At 40.8% G+C, this 18,602-nt stretch overlaps 1 protein-coding gene across 2 annotated transcripts in view; it reads left to right on the top strand.

Annotated features, from left to right (window-relative positions):
- PTPRG (protein tyrosine phosphatase receptor type G) overlaps positions 1–18,602 on the top strand; it is a 605,571-nt gene that overhangs the window by 508,274 nt on the left and 78,695 nt on the right. The window contains exons 13-14 of one of the 2 annotated variants that reach the window (XM_065407550.1): positions 2,698–2,830; positions 18,128–18,214. In XM_065407550.1, the coding sequence (XP_065263622.1) occupies positions 2,698–2,830; positions 18,128–18,214 (220 nt within the window). The remainder of the gene's footprint in view (positions 1–2,697; positions 2,831–18,127; positions 18,215–18,602) is intronic. The other variant, XM_065407549.1, reaches the window with a different exon arrangement.

Here is an 18,602-nt window from a genome sequence, read left to right as displayed (position 1 = left end):
CATATACTGGGCACAGTTACAACAAGGATACATTATTTGTTCTACCACTGCTCAGTGTTCTCAGTTTAAAAATGAAAGATTGAAAGGCTGATTTTTGCTAGAGTGCAGAGAAGTATAAAGCTCTGTATCCTTCTTTTCAATGTATCAGTTCCTCAACGTTTTGTTCATGTTACCCAGCACGCTGTCTTTTAATCTGCTTCTCTTCCCCTATACTGAAGAAGGCACCTGCTGGCAGTCCAGATGTACTGCTAAAGTCTTCTAGCATCAACAGTCATCTTATAGCAACTTTCGCTGATGTTTTTATTTCAATTCACTCCAAATATCGCTTAAGCAGTGAAAAACACTTAGTTTCTCTTCAAAACCAAGAAACTAGTTTTTTCTCTCTAGTGGCAGATTGTTGCTTGGCCATTTCCACTTGGAATCTCAGCCCTCAGCATCAATTAACTGTGCTTGCTATTCTACCTTTTGACATATTGAGCTCTTTCTTCTTTTCACATCTGTGGCAAGACGGGTATGAGAGGTCAGATAAGCACAATCTCCCCAGTAGAATAAATAAAAGAAACATCATGAATATTACAAAAGTATTGTACTGAATTGCGGTGTGTCAAAACTCTAAGTCAGGCTGTGTTTGCTAAGGGATGTGAATTATTTCATGTATTTTTTTTAATATACATTTTTATGCCGAAGCGTAAGGAGAGGATCATGTAGGGAACACTCACCTTGTAGGAGAGAAATGAAGTAATATTCTGTCTGGCATGGGGTTGCCAGTGGTATTTCACTTTCCTAGTAAGTTTTAATGGACCATATGTTTTAATTTGCTCTTCTCTACCACTCTGATCAATAGTACTCCCCACACACACACACATGAGTTGTGATGCTTAGTTTTTTTTAAAGCAATTTGAGTTCCGCTGATGAAAAGATTTTTCTTGCTCTGAACTACTAAATGAAATCAAATGTCTTAATAGTGGTATATTGTTAGTGTATTGCAATGACTAAAGCATACAATGTGAAGCTTTCATGTATAGTGCACACATATTTTAAATAAAAACTCTGAATAATGTGCCTGAGACATGTTAGCGCAAAGCCGGTGCCCTCTGCAACCTTTATTCATTGAGGTTAGAGACTAGGAATGATACTGGCTACTCATCTCTCTTGTGATCAATTCTGCACTCAGTACACGTTCACTTCCCCCCAAACATCCCTCTGATTAGCACCTCATTTAGGCTTGCCTGCCAAAGGGCATTACCTCCATCAGCCTACTTCTTAAAACTAGAAAGATTTCTTGCTGGGCTTGCAACAGCCTATGGTCTTGCTCTGTTTTCAGCCGTCTGGCAAAAGCATTTACAATTAACCTTTACTTCCATGTTGTTTGAATTTTACTCCTGCCTATGGAGGAGTATAATCTAAATGCTATTAAAATAGAGTATGACTTCATATTATGTGACATCCAATTATCCGTGTTTTGCCTACCTATGGTGAAAAGGCAATTATGTTTCTCTGGTAAGATTTGCTGCAGTATCAGAAGAGATCATAATACAATATGGAACAAGAGCATGGAATTGCTCTAGTCAGAGAAAACACATGGCGGGGTGAGGGGGAATAAACAAAAAGTCAAGTGTGTATTTTTCCATCTTTGTTCAGATCTGAAGCCATTTACAATCTTCCTTACCCTGCCGCTTCTTATTGACATTTGTGGAACAGCCAGCAGGATGTTTAAGTAATGCAAAATGAATGACAGAAACTGCACCCAATAATTTTTCACTTAAGCTGTTGTGCAAGAAAGTTTCACTTTTCAACATGTGAATTTGCACAAGGTAGAGGGCTTTTTGAAATACGGAATGGTCCTTAAAATGTAAGTTCTTATGGGGCGGGGTCCCTCTTGTCATTATATGTGTATACAGTTCCTAGAACAATAGGTCCCAATACCTGACTGAGGCCTCTACTTTTGTGTATGCAAGGCCCTATCATCCTCGTGTTATTTCTGCTGACTCATCCTGATATCCGCTGCCAGGATCTTGCCATAGTTTTATTTTATATAAAACCTGAGAAGTAAGGATTTCCACAGTGGATTGCAACAGGTTCCATCTGTCCACCCACTTCAGTAATCAGTGTTCTAAAAGTACCTTCATATGTCCTAACTCAACAGACCTTAACAATTCACCGAACATTATGACGTGCTACTGGATTGATAACACGTTGAGGTTTTTTCTAAGTGCAGTTATTACAATAGTGCATACATTGAAGTACATTTTACACAGAGCTTCGTAAAAGAGTAAAACACATTCCCTGCCCCAAAGCACTTACAAATGAGGGGCATGAACCTGCAAACTTTACTTACCACGCGGAGCTCTTAATTCATTGACCTGGGGGAATGACTTCTGATGGTAAGAGTAACACTTGGATCCTGTTTGCAGGACCTGGCCCTAAAATTGTGAGTAAGTTAAGATTGGAACTAGGTACAGTAGTAGAATCCAGTTGATGCATTGTATATGCACCATACTTTCGTGCTGTAATGCTTATATGAAAGTGAAAGATTGAGCGACACACTTTTTTGAATTATTTGATTATTTGCTCACATCATGTGAACTGGAGTGAAACTGGAGTGATGGCAGTTCTAATTCTGTGTATAAACGTAGCCATTGTAGCATCATTCTTTTTACTGGTACTGATGATGTTCATTATATGCTTACTGTACAGCAGACAAGAATAGCTCAAGTATGGCAACCAGACCTTCTCCTGGCAAAATGGAATGGATCATCCCTCTGATTGTGGTGTCCGCCCTGACCTTTTTGTGCCTCATCCTTCTTCTTGCCGTGCTGGTTTACTGGAGGTGAGCCTTGACATTGGGAACTGATTGTGATTTAAAAGAGTGTTGGGAGTGTCTTTTGAATATTTCTCTGTATTTTTTATTTTACTGGCTGTGACGATGATGGATGCATTAGATATCTCTAGAGGTGTTAGGACAGCCGTATTGGTTAACTACCCGTATATACTTGTTCATTAGCCTGTTTGCTTATAAGCCGACCCCCCCAAGATGGATAGGTAAAAATAGCAAAAATTGTATGACCCTTTCATAAGCCAACCCTATATTTCAGGGGTTGGCAAACTTTGGCTCTGGCCCGTTAAGGTAAGTCGCTAGTGGGCCTGGACGTTTTGTTTACCTGGAGCGTTCACAGGCACGGAGCCCCTCAGCTCCCTGTGGCCGCGGTTTACCACTTCCTGCAGCTCCCATTGGCTGGGAATGGCGAATCCATGCCTGCTGATGCTCCAGGTAAACAAAACGACAATGTATTAAATATTCAGTTCAATGATTCCATAGACTTTAAAATCATCAAATTTTGGTGTAAACCCGTTTATAAGCCAACCCCCGCTCTTTGATGCGTCATTTTTTTACCAAAAATATTCGGCGTATGAACGAGTATATACAGCATTTCAAGTGTTTCAGGTATTGATTTTCGTGTCATGAAAATGAGATTAGTGGTAGCAATGGCCAAAACCACTTGTAGCACAGACTAGTGTCTCCTCAGTTACCTTTCCTTAAATAGCTGTAAGAACACACGTCAATCCTGACCTTTGGGAAAGATGGTCTTGTGAAAAAGGCCCATTGAACTTGGCCACAGACTCCCTGTATGATCTTGGACAATTCCCTTAAGCTCTCTGTGCCTCAGTTTCCCCATCTGTAAAATGAGGACAATAATCCTTGTCTACCTCATAGCAGTGTTTTGGGGATTAGCTCTGTAATATTAGTGAGGGGCCCAGATACTACTGTAATGAAACGCATAGTAAAGCCTATGGGAATAAAATACAATAAAAACAAACCCTTCAGATTGCCTCTTCTGAAGAGATCCTGTTGGTTAGGCCAAGTTGTATATTGGTTTAATGATGGGGATGATAGTTCCCCCATGAGGGAACTAGGTTTAGCATCACTAAACTCATCTCACTTTAGAACTAAAACAGATTTGATTCTAAGCATCTTTCTAGATGTACCTGAAGCCACTGCATCTTTTGTCTTCTGTTGAGATGAAGTTATTTGATGGAGTTTACTTTAGCATGTACTTCTGTGCAAGACAGGCTCTGAGGAGAGACCCAGGGCTTTTCTGCTCTGGAATTTACCATTTATTTTCTAGAAGAGAATCTGGATCCTGAAGGACAGGAGGGATGACTAGTTCAGAAAGCCCTGGAGTGCCTGTCCAGAAAGGAAAGGTTTAAATAGCAGGGCCGGGAAACAGCAGGTCTCTACTGGTTAAATCTTTGCCATCCCAGTCCAGAGCTCCAGGGCTTTCAGACCCACTTGCTGTCATGGGGACCCAGATGTTTAGATGGAGTAACCATCTAATGGGAAATGGGAGACGGCTGTTTCAAGGTTCTAGCACAGATCAGCGGTGTTGGATTTGGGTGCAGTGTTTATCGCTGATGTCAGTAGTATCCGTGTTCGTTTTGGTTTGGGTCTGTATCAAAAGAACTTAAGTTTTCACTGTTAGTCTTTAAAACCATTTTTCTTCAAATTGTTGAGCACAAATTTACAAAGGATTAACCCAGTACAAATGTCAATATTGATTAATACAAATAGTTTATTTCAAAAACAGTTTAAATAGGGCATGGGAGGGGTAGTATCATTAGAAATCCGTGTATTTTAATCATCTTCCATAAAGAACCAATTTAGGGGACTACCAGTCTATCTTCTAAAACATCTTTGAGCAATAATTAATTGGCCAACTTGATGGATCTGGAAAGTTCAAACAAATATTAATAAATAGGCAACAGTGCTCCACATTAAAATCTTTTCAATTAACAGATGCAAATAATTAACATTACTATGAGGCTATCATGAATACAGTAGTAACATTAATTAGTTAAAAGATTAAATTGTAAAGACGCCAGTGGCACCCCCGTAGCTGGCCTTTCTTTTATTGTACATCTTCTTTCTAAAATCTGTCCTATTTTTCCTCCAGATACACAAACAAAGAGGCAAATTTCTCATCCATGCAACACCATTGAAGTAAATGAGGTTCTACAGGCACAGTATGATAGAGGGTAATATTTATCTCACAGTGATTTAAAAGGCCCTTCTCAGAAAAAAGCCTTTGAGGCTGAAAAAAAATCTTAATAGGAATCATCCAGGAAAACGGTTGCATGGCACTGGGAGATTACCGTATATCCGTTATTTGGGAAATGTTGGTACTTTTGGTACAATTTCACTAATGCACTGTGAGGAGTAATTGAGAAAACTAGTGTTGGATTTGCTGAAGCGGTAGCAAAAATTTGCTCTAAGATATACGGTGGAATTGCAGTACCGGCTCCATCACCAATATCTATAGAGCAACTGTTAGTAAATGCTTTTAATGGAGATGGCTATATTATAGGTGGCTAAAATTAAAATATAACTGAGGTTCAACACGTTATCCTTAAAATGTTTCAGGTGACTTTTTAGGAGATTCAATTTGCTCAGTAACAACAAAAAACTACATAGAGGAAGGAAGGAACATGGGGAAAGACCTTAATTGAAACTCAGTTACTTATTTGATAGCATAAAGGCACAGGAACTAGTCTTTGTCTATTCTATAATTTGCATGAGTAATTAACCATTTGTTAACAGGGTAATAAGAATTATGAAAACCAGACATTAAACCCCATCACAACAATGGATAGCCTCTCTATGTATATAATCTATACTGAAAACTCAAGGAGATTCAATATTACTTTAGACATGAAAAATATACATTTGGACCTCTACATGAAGCATAAATATATGAATATAATTAGCAGTCTAAAGATATTTATGACCAAATATAAAATAACAAATTTGGAGTCAATAACCAAACCAGAAGGGTACACATTAGATGTTAACAGTCATGCCATATATACTGAGTAGGAATTCATTTAAGATTTTGTGTATGAAAATCCTTGAGACTATGAAACTAATATATAAGGGCAATAAGAAAGGCAAACAGTGATATTTCTGACTGTACAGCGCATTGGCAGTGAAGTGGTTACACTTCATTTTGAGTGCCCTTTTCAGTTTCTTCACTTTCCTTAGGAAAAATAATGTATTTATATTGGTCGGCATTTAAAATAAAACAAAGCCACCCATGCAATCTAATTTAAAAGTTAGGAAATTAAGATAAACTGGGTCTTCAGAAAGAAATACTTAAAGTGAAATGGGCAACATATGGAATAATTTGCTAAATAAGGTCATCAAAGCAAATAGCATGAAAATGAGTTTGAGACAGATTTTTCAGAGTGGGAAACATGCTATTGAACTATAAGCACAAAAAGCAGTTAAGAAAAAATAACCCTCAAGGGGACAGACGTGTTGGTCCATGTGGTCTTTTCCTGTCCAGCAATTCTTTGTTCTTGTGTGAGAAAAGCATTAGGAAACTCCTACCGAGAATTAGAAAATTCAGAAGAGACATGGATTACCCTTTAGCAATGCATTTTGAGGGTAAAACAACTTGATATTTTCACTTTTGGGCATTTGAGAGACTAGATGATTTGAGAACAGAGGTGACATAAATAGAACATTGAAGCAGAGCAAAGCCTTCTGGTTGTTTGTATTGTGTTGACGCCCTAGCATCTAGAGGTCTAAATAAGAAGTTAGATTTTTTTGTTTGTGAATATATATAACAAAATTAACTCTGTTCTGATCCTTTGCAACTGTCATTTCATGTTCTATAAATGAAATGTTTCATAATATGTAGATGTAAGGGAACAGTTTGAAAATTGAAAGAGCAAAAGACAGTCTCTGTTTTTCTAAGTTTTTCCCACCTTTTAAGGTGTTGAACTTCAATATAGTATTCAGTAGAAAATCTTTACAGTTGGAGATATTTGAGTGTGGTTTGTCCATTTCTGTATGAGATTCTTGATTTGCAGGGGCAATTTGTGCTTCCTACTCCCTTTGCCTGAAGGAGATTGGACAAATGAAGACTGTGACATGATTGATCTTAGAATGAGGAGGTCACTTTATTCTCTCTAGCACTGCTACCATCTGAAGTCATGAAAAGATATTGCAACACGAATCCAGCAATTTTGGCCTCTTTTTTACACTCGTTTTCTTAGTCTTAACATTTTTTTTAATGAAGCTGCAATGCAAAGACGGCTATGTTATTTTTTGCATTATTATAGGGGCAAATAAAATGTCAGCATAATGAGGCTGAAAAAAATCCCATTGCCTGATACCCCAGAACAATGAGCTGGTAGCTTCCTCAGATATCCATAAGACAACCAGAAACCCAATCTTTGCATTATAACGGATTTGGCTTGAAACTTTACTGGCGTTGGTTGTGAACCTCTGGTTGCTGGAGTAGGAGGAATGAGAAGTCCATCATTTAACATTTCACTTCTGTATACCTTGGTTCACATCTTTATTCACATTTGAAAATGAGTTTGGCAATCGGATCTTTAGCCCCAGTGGACATGATGACTGGAATGTCTGGTCACACAAGGTCTAAAACAAGACGACTTGTTTTATGCCTGGAATGAGGGGCATTAGTAGAGCGGCAAAGGAAAACTAGGACAGTACTTATCCATACTGTGCTTGGATTAGTAGTGCCCCACTCCTGCTAAATAAAGTGTTTGTTCTAGTGACTGTTAGCATAGGAATGCTGAAGGAAGGTGAGAGTCTAGTTATGAACATATTCACACTGGTGTGAAGGAAGGATATCAAGACAGTTGGTTGCTAGTCACAGAAGTACTGATGGGAACAAACCAAAAGGTTTGGATGTGCTTATGCGTGCATAGGTTCCTTTTCTCTGGGCTTTGAGAATTGACCTCCAGACGTGTGTGTGTGAGTGTGTGTGTGTGTGTGTGTGTGTGTGTGTGTGTGTGTGTGTGTGTGTGTGTGTGTGTGTGTGTCCACTTAACTTTTCATATAGCAAACCAATATGTGTACCGTGCTGTGCCCTGATATGGCATGAGACATGTTTATGGTTACACAGCTGATTTCAATGAACTCTGTTGCAGATTAAACCTTTGTATGGTGGTACTTGTATTATTAATCATTAGAACCGTGAAAGTAAGCCGGTTACTTGGTGTCACTAGTTCTGCATGTTGATACCAGAATGTTCTTTGTACTTCTGTTTCATAGAGGAGAAGGGAGATGGCTACATTCTGGGAACACCTGAAATATTTAGACATGCAATGAGTTCTTGTCTCTGAGTTTTGCAATGAAAAAAAAAAAGGCATTTTGTGTGACTGGTGACCTTTCATTGTCAGATGTTTTTGTTTGTGACTTTTATTCAAAACAATACCATGCTATAGAGAGTGGTTTAAAAAGGGCAAAATACGCAGACACTATTAAGAAGCAATTAACATTTTAGAGTTTTAGCCAACAGCAATTTTTAAATAGGAACTAAATTATATCCATTTCTCATTTTCAGCTAAGAGGAGGAAATTAATTCACAAGTATAGCTTGAGAGTTTTCTTTTTTCCTCTTTTCAGTGGATACCATAATTCACCTTTGAATTATTGCAGTTGTCAACGTTGTGATCCTGAAGACAAAGCAGGAACATTGTACTGCCTTTCTTATTAAATCAAGCTGTTTATACAGTGCTAATATGTTTACATTCAGGAGGGATTTCTGGAGCAACACAGCTGCTGCCTTTCAGAGAGCAAAGCAAGCTTTGCAGTGCTTGTTTGTAATCACGTGGTCTTTGAGGTAGATTGGGGGAAATGATTTTAACTTCCTTGGGCAAAAGTTTTATAGGAACTTTTTTTCTGTAGTTTTTTTTAATAGCGTCCTTTAGAGTTTAACAGTGAGTCAGGAGATCTCAGTTCTCTTTCCCACTCTGTCATTGATTAATTGTGTGACCCTGGGCAAGCCACTGAGTGTTTGATAGCAGTACCATAGAACTCAATGGCAGAGATCTCATTGACTTCAGTGGGAGCAAGATTAGGCCCTTAATATCTCAGTGCCTGTTTGTTCCCAACTGGTGTATTAGTGATAAAGCACTTAGCCTCGTCTGTAAATCTACAGATGAAAAGTGCTAGGTAAGAGCCAAGTCTGTTGTTATATTTATCACTACTAATGAAGGTTCTCTAGGAAAGCTACCATTCAATATTAAACTACACTACAGCCTGTGTTTGAACTTATTGGAAATGAGGGAGCTTTCTGTCTGACCAGTGGTGGAGCTGTTGTTTGATCATTTTATGGGTTTTCTCTTATGAGTACCCATGATAGTGTATTTTGTCTGATGTACTTTGCTGAAAAGTGAATATTGCTGTTATATTGCAAATTCACAGCATTTCTAAAATTGCTTGTTTAGTTTAATGAGACAACCTACTTGCAATGTACTTTAAAAATGTTCCTGTCTCTACTGAATGTCCTACTCTTGAAAGTGTCTAGGTAACATTTTCAAAAGCACCCATTTTCAAAGGGACTTAGGTATCTAAGTCTTCCTGAAAGTCAGTAGGACTTAGGTTCCAAAGAGCCTAAGTCATTTTTGAAAATGGGATGTAGGTTCAAAAGTCACTGAAGCGCTTTTGAAAATTTTGCATGCTGTCTTGATGGCACTGAGTACTGACGTTTTGGACAGAGAAGGGCCAGAGCTGAAAGGTTTTGGTACTGATCCAATCTTTTCCAAAATTCAGGGATGATGGATCCATTTTTTTCCCCCCCAGTCAGCCTGTGCTCTCCCTGGCCTGGGAAGTTCAGCAGACAACTGGCTGAACTGTTCCCAGTCCTCTGCATTGTCAAGTCACTACGGTGAGTTGGGCCTCTGGCTAGATCCCAAAAGTCCACCCCTTGCAGGGTATCTTCTCTTCTCTCTGCCACCACGCTCCATGAGCAGCTGCACTTCTTTGGCCTCTTCAGCAGTGGCACCTTCTTTCAGCAGCAGAACACAGACCCAGCAGCCACTTCGGTCAGGGAACCAGCTCCTGGTCACCTGATGCCTTGTCAGATGACTTAACTGATTGCCTTCCACTGAGGAAATGGGCTGAATCTCATACAAGTGCAGTTGAGTCCTCAACCCTCTTAAAGGGACACTCACCCTGTGCCACAGCCCGTTATGGAGTTATAGCCCAGTGCAAAGTTCAGGTCTGGAGTTAATCTTTTCTGAAGTTAGACAGCCGATGTGTAGTTTTGTGTCTATCCGCAGAATAGACTCAGTATGGGCAATAGCATTGCAAGTTTTCCCGCACTGCCCTGACACAGTGCATCAAAACACCTTTCTGGAGGGACAGCCATCCCTAGAAGCGAAAGGGTAATTTAGCTCTTGGTGCCTCTGCCTCTCTTCCAGGAAACGATACCATTTTAATTAGAGCTCTTTTCTGTGATGTCAATAGTTGTCCACAAGAAACTGTTTGGTGGCCTCAATCCAGCTGGTAACAATGCTCAGCATTTCCAAGGTGGATTTGAATCATTGCCCTTGAGATGATAAAGTGTCTCTCTCATTGCCAATCACCTGAGAGATCCATTTATTATTTCACAAAAGATTATTTGCATTGGCACAGCCACTATTAATAATGGCTTTCAATAAAACCTGCAGAATTCTCCAGGCTTCCCTTTCTGCCAGCCTCCTAGATTAGTTTGGCATGCAGCTGGTCCTTAACGTGGAATAACCACAATACTTTCTTCTTCTAATTAAAAACCTTATTTTGAAGTTGCTCCGTATTGAACTTTGAAAACTAGGTACTTGAACACAGCAACGGTTTTTACTGCTCGGTTTTCTGTGAAACGTTGCCATTTTCAAACCTAGTAACTGCCCAGTCATTCTAGATGTGCAGAATATTTGCTTACTAAGATTGGTCTAAAACGTCAGTCCCACTAGATTCTAATTAATTCAAAAATTAGGTGTTCGAGCAACCACTTACATACAGTAAGATGCAGATATGGTGTTACAGCAACACCTCAGGTGCTGATCCTTTATGAGGACATGATGTAAGCACATGATTAAGTTCCACTGACGTCGATGAGATTGAAATACATGCTTAAAGTTAAGAACATGAGAACGGCCACACTGGGTCAGACCAATGGTCCATCTAGCCCAGTGCCCTGTTTCTGACAGTGACCAATGCCAGGTGCTTCAGAGGGAATGAGCAAAATAGGTAATCATCTAGTGATCCATCCCCTGTTGTCCACACCCAGCTTCTGGCAATCAGGGACTAGGGACACAGAGAGCATGAGGTGGCATCCCTGACCCTCTTGGCTAATTTGAGGGACCTATCCTCCATGAACTTACAGTTCTTTTATGAATACAGTTATAGTTTTTGCTTTCACAACATCCCCTGGCAATGAGTTCCACAGGTTGACTGTGTGTTGTGTGAAGAAGTACTTCTTATGTTTGTTTTAAACCTGCTACCTATTCATTTCCCCTAGTTCTTGTGTTATGTGAAGGAGTAAATAACACTTCCCTAGTCACTTTCTCCACACCATTCATGATTTTATAGACCTCTTTCATATCCCCCCATTGTCTCTTTTCCAAACTGAATAGTCCCAGTCTTTTTAATCTCTCCTCATATAGAAACTGTTCCATACCCCTATTCATTTTTGTTGCCCTTCACTGGACCTTTTTAATTCTAATATATCTTTTCTGAGATGGGGTGACCAGGACTGCACAAAGTTTTCAAGGTGTGGGTGTACCCTAGATTTGTATAGTGGCATGATTATATTTTCTGATTTATTATCTATCTCTTTCCTAATGGTTCCTAACAATCGGTTAGCTTTTTTCACTGCTACTGCACATTGAGTGGATGTTTTCAGTGAACTATCCATAATGACTCCAAAATTTCTTTCTTGAGTGGTAACAGCTAATTTAGACCTCATCATGTTGTATGTATAGTTGGGATTATGTTTTCCAGTGTGCATTACTTTGCATTTAACAACATGGAATTACATCTGCCATTTTGTTGCCCAGTCAGCTGGTTTTGTGAGATTCCTTTTGTAACTCTTCACAGTCTGCTTTGGATTTAACTATCTTGAGTAGTTTCGTATCATCTGCAAACTTTGCCACCTCACTGTTGACCCCTTTTTCCAGATCATTTATGAATATGTTGAACAGCTCTGGTCCCAGTACAGATCCCTGAGGGGACCCTGCTATTTATCTCTCTCTATTCTGAAAACTGACCATTTATTCCTACCCTTTGTTTCCAGTCTTTTAACTTCCCTCTTACCCCATGACTGCTTAGTTTAAGAGCCTTTAGTGAGGGACATTGTCAAAGACTTTCTGAAAGTCCAACTACACTATACCCACTGGATTGTCCCATGTTTGTTGACCCCCTCAAAGAATTCTAGTAGATTGGTGAGGCATGATTTCCCTCAGGGCCGCCCGGGGGGAGGAAGTGGGGCAATTTGCCCCAGGCCCCACAGGGGCCCCCACGAGAGTTTTTTGGGGCCCCTGGAGCGGGGTCCTTCACTCGCTCCGGGGGCCCCGGAAAACTCTCGCGGGGCCCGGGCCCCCAGAGCTTCTTCCGCTCCGGGTCTTCGGCGGCAATTCCCCTGCTGCCGAAGACCCCAGATCCCCTGAATCCTCTGGGCGGCCCTGATTTCCCTTTACAAAAGTCATGCTGTGACTCTTACCCAACAAATCGTGTTCACCTATGTGTCTGATAATTCTGTTCTTTACTGTAGTTTTAACCAATTTGCCTCGCACTGAAGGTAGGCTTACTGGCCTGTAAACTGCCAGCGTCGCCTCTGGAGCCTTTTTACAAATTTGCGTCACATTAGCTATCCTCCAGTCATCTGGTACAGAAGCTGATTTAAGTGATAGATTACATAGCACAGTTAGTAATTCTGCAATTTCATATCTTTTGGGTGAATACCATCTGGTCCCGGTGACGTATTACTGTATAATTTTTCAGCTTATTTATCAGTCGGGGTCAGTTTCTCGGATTTGCCACTTGTGCTTAAGCGTTGTCCTGAATTGGGATGGACGTAAGCACAGATATAAGTGCTTTCCTGAATCACAGTCTTAATAGTTAATGCTACAATTAATTTTTACATTATTTGTGCTTGAAAGACTTAATTCTTCAATTTGTTCACAAAAAAAGACTCCATTATATTGACATATCTTTTTCACATGTATTATCTAGGGGTATGAGACAAAGTAATAAATATGGTGATATCCAAGTGACCATTGCGTAGGTTTGGTTTGGGCATGTTGGTCTGTCAGACACCCACTGACATCCCAATGGATATATGTGAACATCCTGGGTGGATATGTGGCAACATTCCTTGTACGTGGAAGGAATGACCCCATGTACCTAGCTGGAAAACATGATCTGCTATATTCCCATAGCAGCAACAAAATGATGAGACAAGAAGAACTGCTACATCTCTCTCTCACACACACACTTTCTCCACTCCCTGCCCCAGCCTCACCCCAGATCTTGTCTGGGACCCACCTTTCCAAACATCGTTTTTCAAAGGAAAACTACAGATTTGTGTGTAGTAAAAGTAATCTGTCAAATTCAGTGCTGAGTTCCTGTCATGCAAAAAGTGTAGCATTCGCATTTTTAACAAAGGTTAGGAAGCAGCAAGACTTAGGAAACAACTAATCAAAGGGTCTCCAAAGTTGTACCTACATATCTTCCACACACATCCTTTTGACATGCAAGTGCAGGTCTCAGCATGTGCAGTGGATGCACGTGCAAAATTTGCCCAGGAGTGTGAGTTAAGCCCCAAAGAATCAGGTGTGGTTTGTTGGCATAGGAGTAAAAGTGTGGGTGTGGTTCTGTTGGGACTGCATAAAGCTTCCCTTAGCCATGATGCTGCAGTCCGGAGAGAGTGGAGCTGTGAGTCAGACCACGGCGTGTGGCCTCACAGGCTGGAGGTGAAGAACCATTCATAGGAAGAGCTGTGAGCTCAGTCGGACGCCTAAGCACTTCCTACAAGTTACCAAACACTCTCGCTCTTTCCTTAGACTGTCCTCTGGTCCCCCACTCCCATATTGATCAGCACTGAACCTGCCTCTTGATTCCCCATCCCAGCTTCGGTGTTTCTGCCTCCTCTGCACCAGCAATTCCTTAATTACCTTCTCAACTTCCCCCTTCCCAGCTTCAGCAACTTCCAGATGGTCTCTCCATCCGTGCACTGGCAGTACAGCATCTACCTACATTCTTGTACTGGAGCCCATCACCGTGGTATCTGAGCCCCCTGTGGGTTTTGCATTTCTGTAGGTGCAAAGTGCTGCATGGAGTGGGGAGAGTGCAGTGAGCACTCCACCCATACTACTGCGTGATCCATCGTGCCCACCTCCCTGTGATTTGGCGGGTCCATGCGATTCCTCACCAAAGGAGCGGTGGGGATGGGGAGCATGCCGTGCCCTTCCACCACATTCCTGCCATCTGAAAGAGGAGACGATATTAAAAACTGAGGAATCTGATGCCTACCATCACTTTTGGGGGAGTTGGGTAGGTTTCGTCATCATGTTCTCGCTCCCCAGTTTAGACAATGCAGAGAAGCACTTCACAGCTTATTTGCACCTGGTGTATACAGTACAAAAGACAAGAGTTGTATTTGGTTTCGGTGCCACTAGAGGCAAAGATACAGAAATAGTACTCGCTTACTCAGGACATATCTTGGTGTCCTGATCATGCTCACTGAGGTGTGGCAGATCTGTGATCAGTTACCTCTTCTATACCGTGGAGAGCTGAAGCGTCTCATTGTGCCAGTGGCAGGTCATTGTTGCATTTTAAGTTTGGAACTCTGGCAGCTGTTGGTTACTTATTCAAGCTTCTAGCATCACTCTGAGTCCTCTTCATGCTTCAGACACAACACGAGATAATCCAGGTAAATTCTTCTCTGTCTGTATCTCAGCTTTTCAGAGTAAAACAATGTGAAATCCAGGGGGAAAAGATCTTGTAATCCCAAAGTATGGTGTGCCGCAGCTATTTCAGTTCATTGTTAGTTTGTGGTGTTTGATCCAATCTTGTAGTGGGGAACTAAAAAGTATCTTTTCTGGTGCCCCAGCTGCTCTGTGATGCCAGTGACATGTTTCTTCTGTGCTTGAATGGCTGACATAGTGAGGTGCAGCTGTGTGCAGTGAGGGCCCTATCACATGATACCTAATAATGCCATTCCTTTGCAAATTTTTACTCCGTAACTCTTTCCCAAATGGCTACTTTAGGGCCTTTGAGAATTCACTGGAGTTGTTAGTTGTTATAGTAATGGACCCCCTGCTGCTGAATTGGCTTGGAGATGTATGTTCTGGCTTTTGAACAGACTAACTCATGCTCATTAGACCCTCTTCCTCTCCCCCCCCCCCCCCGCCCTCCCCCACCCCCACCCCCCAAAAAGAAGAGAGAGATTCACTGGCTGAAGGTTGCTTTTTAAACATACTGGATGATTTAAGGACTGGAGTGAGTGTGTGTGGGGAGAGAGAAAGAGAGAGATGGAAAATTGTCCCCTTCTGTTGTTATACTTCTGTCGTTTCTATATTTGTTTAAGCCGCTTTAGTTTTATTTTTCACTGCAAGCTATTTAGATAAGAATTACAAGAGCTGTCAGTTTTCCCATTAGACAATGTGATGATGATTTCAGTCTTTAACAAACAACATTTATTGTTAGTTTTCTTTTTTCTTTTTTTTAAAAGGTAGGTGGGAGAGATGAAGAGGACTTTGCCAAGCCAAGATACCCAGAACTTTATAAAGAGAAAACTGATTAGTGGAAATTTCTGGAACTGTGAAGAAGTTTATAAAATTCAGCAACTAGTATCTTTAGTTATTTATATACAGGTTTTCAAAAACCTGTTTAGGAACTTTAAGTGCAGAAATTATTATTCACTCATCTCAAGATACTATGGGATAGATTCTGCTTTCATCCTAGTGTAAACCTGAGTAATTCTATTGAAGTCAGTAGTGACTCCACATTTATGCTGGTGTTAGCATGATCAGATTCCAGCCGTGTCAGGGTTTTGAACCTGCCCTGTGTGACTGAAAAAGTGTTTAGTTCTAAATATGTTCTCAAACGTATTTATTTGCATTTCTAAATCACTGTTTCCTCTGTATTCTGAGCCAAATCCTTCTATGTTATACGCATCCCACCCCATTGAGCTCTGTGAATCAGATTCATGTCCCATTTGTCCCAGTGTATGTGTGGAGTAACTCCACATTTATGCCAAGTAAACGAGAGCAGGATGGATCTGATCAGGATGGATGGATGTAACTGAAGGCTTGTCTACACAGGGAGAATGCCTGGAGTCGTTAGCATGCATTAATTACTAACTCCCTGTGTGGACGCTCACTCCATGCTAAGAGTGCCTGTGTGCATACACTTGGAAGCGTATTAAGTTAAAGGACATAAAAGGTATGTCTACACTTAGTCAGCGTGCCGAGTAGACACTGCACACCCAGCTGGCACGGGTAGCAAGAGCGGAGTGGACAGTGAGGTACTGCTTAGGCGAGTAAAGCACAGACATCAGAACCCTAGGGTATATTCCCTACATGGTTCCCTACACCCTGAAGCAGTATCTTCCACATCTACACTGCTGTTTTTAGCAGTGCAGTGTCCTGCTGCCTCCCTGCTGCTGGAGTCTTTTTCCAATAAAGTGAAAAGCTCCAGCAGTGGGGAAAGGCTCTGGCCACTCCCCACGGCCACAGGCTACCTTTCCCCGCTGCCTGCCTCTGCCAGAGCCTTTCACTGCTGAGTGAAGTTACACACTGCAATGTGGACAGAGCCTGCCTTTCACTGCGGCATGTAGCTACTGTGTCACGAAACCCATAGGTTGATGGAAACCAAATCTGTTCTGAGTTCGGAGTTTCATTTGATCTGTTCTACAGTGGTTGGTAGCCTGAAAGCAGAGACAGGTTATAGACGTTGTAACAAAGAGAAGGAGAGCTTGGTACAGCTGCTGCTTATTAGAACCGGCAGGTATGGTCTAAAACTCCGATTCTACATAGTTACTGTTCCTGGCATTGTCTACAGTGAGTGCCAGCAGTGGACATCCTAGAAAGAGCAGCAGCATTCTAGGTGAAAAGAGAGAGGAATTAGCAGCATCCTGACGGAAAGGGATGAGGATGATGAAATTGTATGGTATTGCAGATATTGTTTCATGTAACTGTGCTTGCAAAAGAGATGCAGCATGTTAAGTGTTAAAAGGACTCAGAATTAAGCCTCAAATAAACCAGATGACTGAATAAAAGCCATCTTGGTGCCTGTATTCCATATGCCGTAGACAGTTTTTAATATTACCCTAGGAAGAGAAATCCTGTTTTTAAGCCATTCCAACTGGTCAGATCCTGGATGGTATGTTGCTTAAAGGAAAAAACAACAGACCTCTTAAATGCTGATTTAAAAAAAAAAAAAAAAAAAAGATGACAGAGGTGATCCTGGCAATTACAAGAATTAATAGGCAGCAGGTTTTAAACAAACACAAGGAAGTACTTCTTCACACAATGCACAGTCACCCTGCAGAACTTGTTGCTTGAGGATGCTATGAAGGCCAAAAGTATAACTTGGTTCAAAAAAAATTGGATAAATGCATGGAGGATAAGAGGTCTATCAGTGGCTATTAGCCAAGATGGTCAAGGATTCAACCCCATGCTCTGGGTGTCCCTAAGCCTCTAATTGCCAGAAGCTGGGACAGGACGACAGGGGATGGATCAATCAATAATTGCCCTGTTCTGTTCATTTCCTTGGAAGCATCTGGCACCAGCCACTGTCAGGAGACAGGATACTGGGCTAGATAGATGGTCTGACCCAGTATGGCCGTTCTTACACTCTTATAACTTTCAGAACCTTAGGTCATCTATGTGAATTTCTTGTCCACGGGGACTTTAAGGGAAAGGGTCACTGAAGTCAGTGGGAGCTCTTCCATTGGCTTGACTAGTTTTAGATTGGCTCTTATTCAAAAGATGTTGATGCATATTTAATAATAAAATATTTAACATGACTATAGAGTGAATTTTATACTATAGTAAATATTATAGTGGCAGAACAGGATTTAACAACTATTTAGAATTCCTTTTGTCTCCACAAAGCATCTGACAACGTAAAATATTGAATTGTATTCTTTTTAACTTTGTTATTTAAGAATGCGTCTGACAAGAGCAGAGAAATTCAGAGATACAATTTGAATGGGAGGATGTGTATCTTTTTTTCCCCCCATGTAGATCACTCAATTGAACTCATACAGAATTGTTGTCAGCCAGTCTGAAAAACCCTGTTTATACACTTCTTGTCTCTTTTTATTTAGAGAGTGTAACAAAATAAAGTCCAAGGGCTTACCCCGACGTTTCCATGAAGTGCCACCTTCTGGGGAGAGAACAGAGAAGGGGAGCAGGTGAGGGCGGTACAGGTCGGGTGGGGAGTTTTTAATGCCTGGGGTGACTTACTAACTATGTATGTATGTATGTGAAATTAACCAAATTTGTTCATTCAGAAGTCTTATTCTGAAATCACCTGTTATATATGCCAGATTCATTTCCGCAGTAACCCTCTTGAAGTCAGAGGGGTTACAGCACAGATAAGTTTGATCCATTATCTTTAAAATGGTCACACTTCATATTAAGGTTCTATTTATAGCTGGTTTATAAAGGGTTAACAAACAGTGAGTTTTGGACATGCATAATATGTGATGCTGATGATTAAGCACATCAGTAGAAGGTGTCAAAGCAGGCCATAAGGCATGGTTATAACCATAATGGACACTATAACAATTTATGTCAATT

This window comes from Emys orbicularis, chromosome 7 (genome assembly GCF_028017835.1).
Source record: "Emys orbicularis isolate rEmyOrb1 chromosome 7, rEmyOrb1.hap1, whole genome shotgun sequence".
NCBI lineage: Eukaryota > Metazoa > Chordata > Testudines > Emydidae > Emys > Emys orbicularis.
The sequence above is the reverse complement of the archived record's forward strand: the minus strand, read 5'-3'. Positions and strand labels throughout refer to the sequence as shown.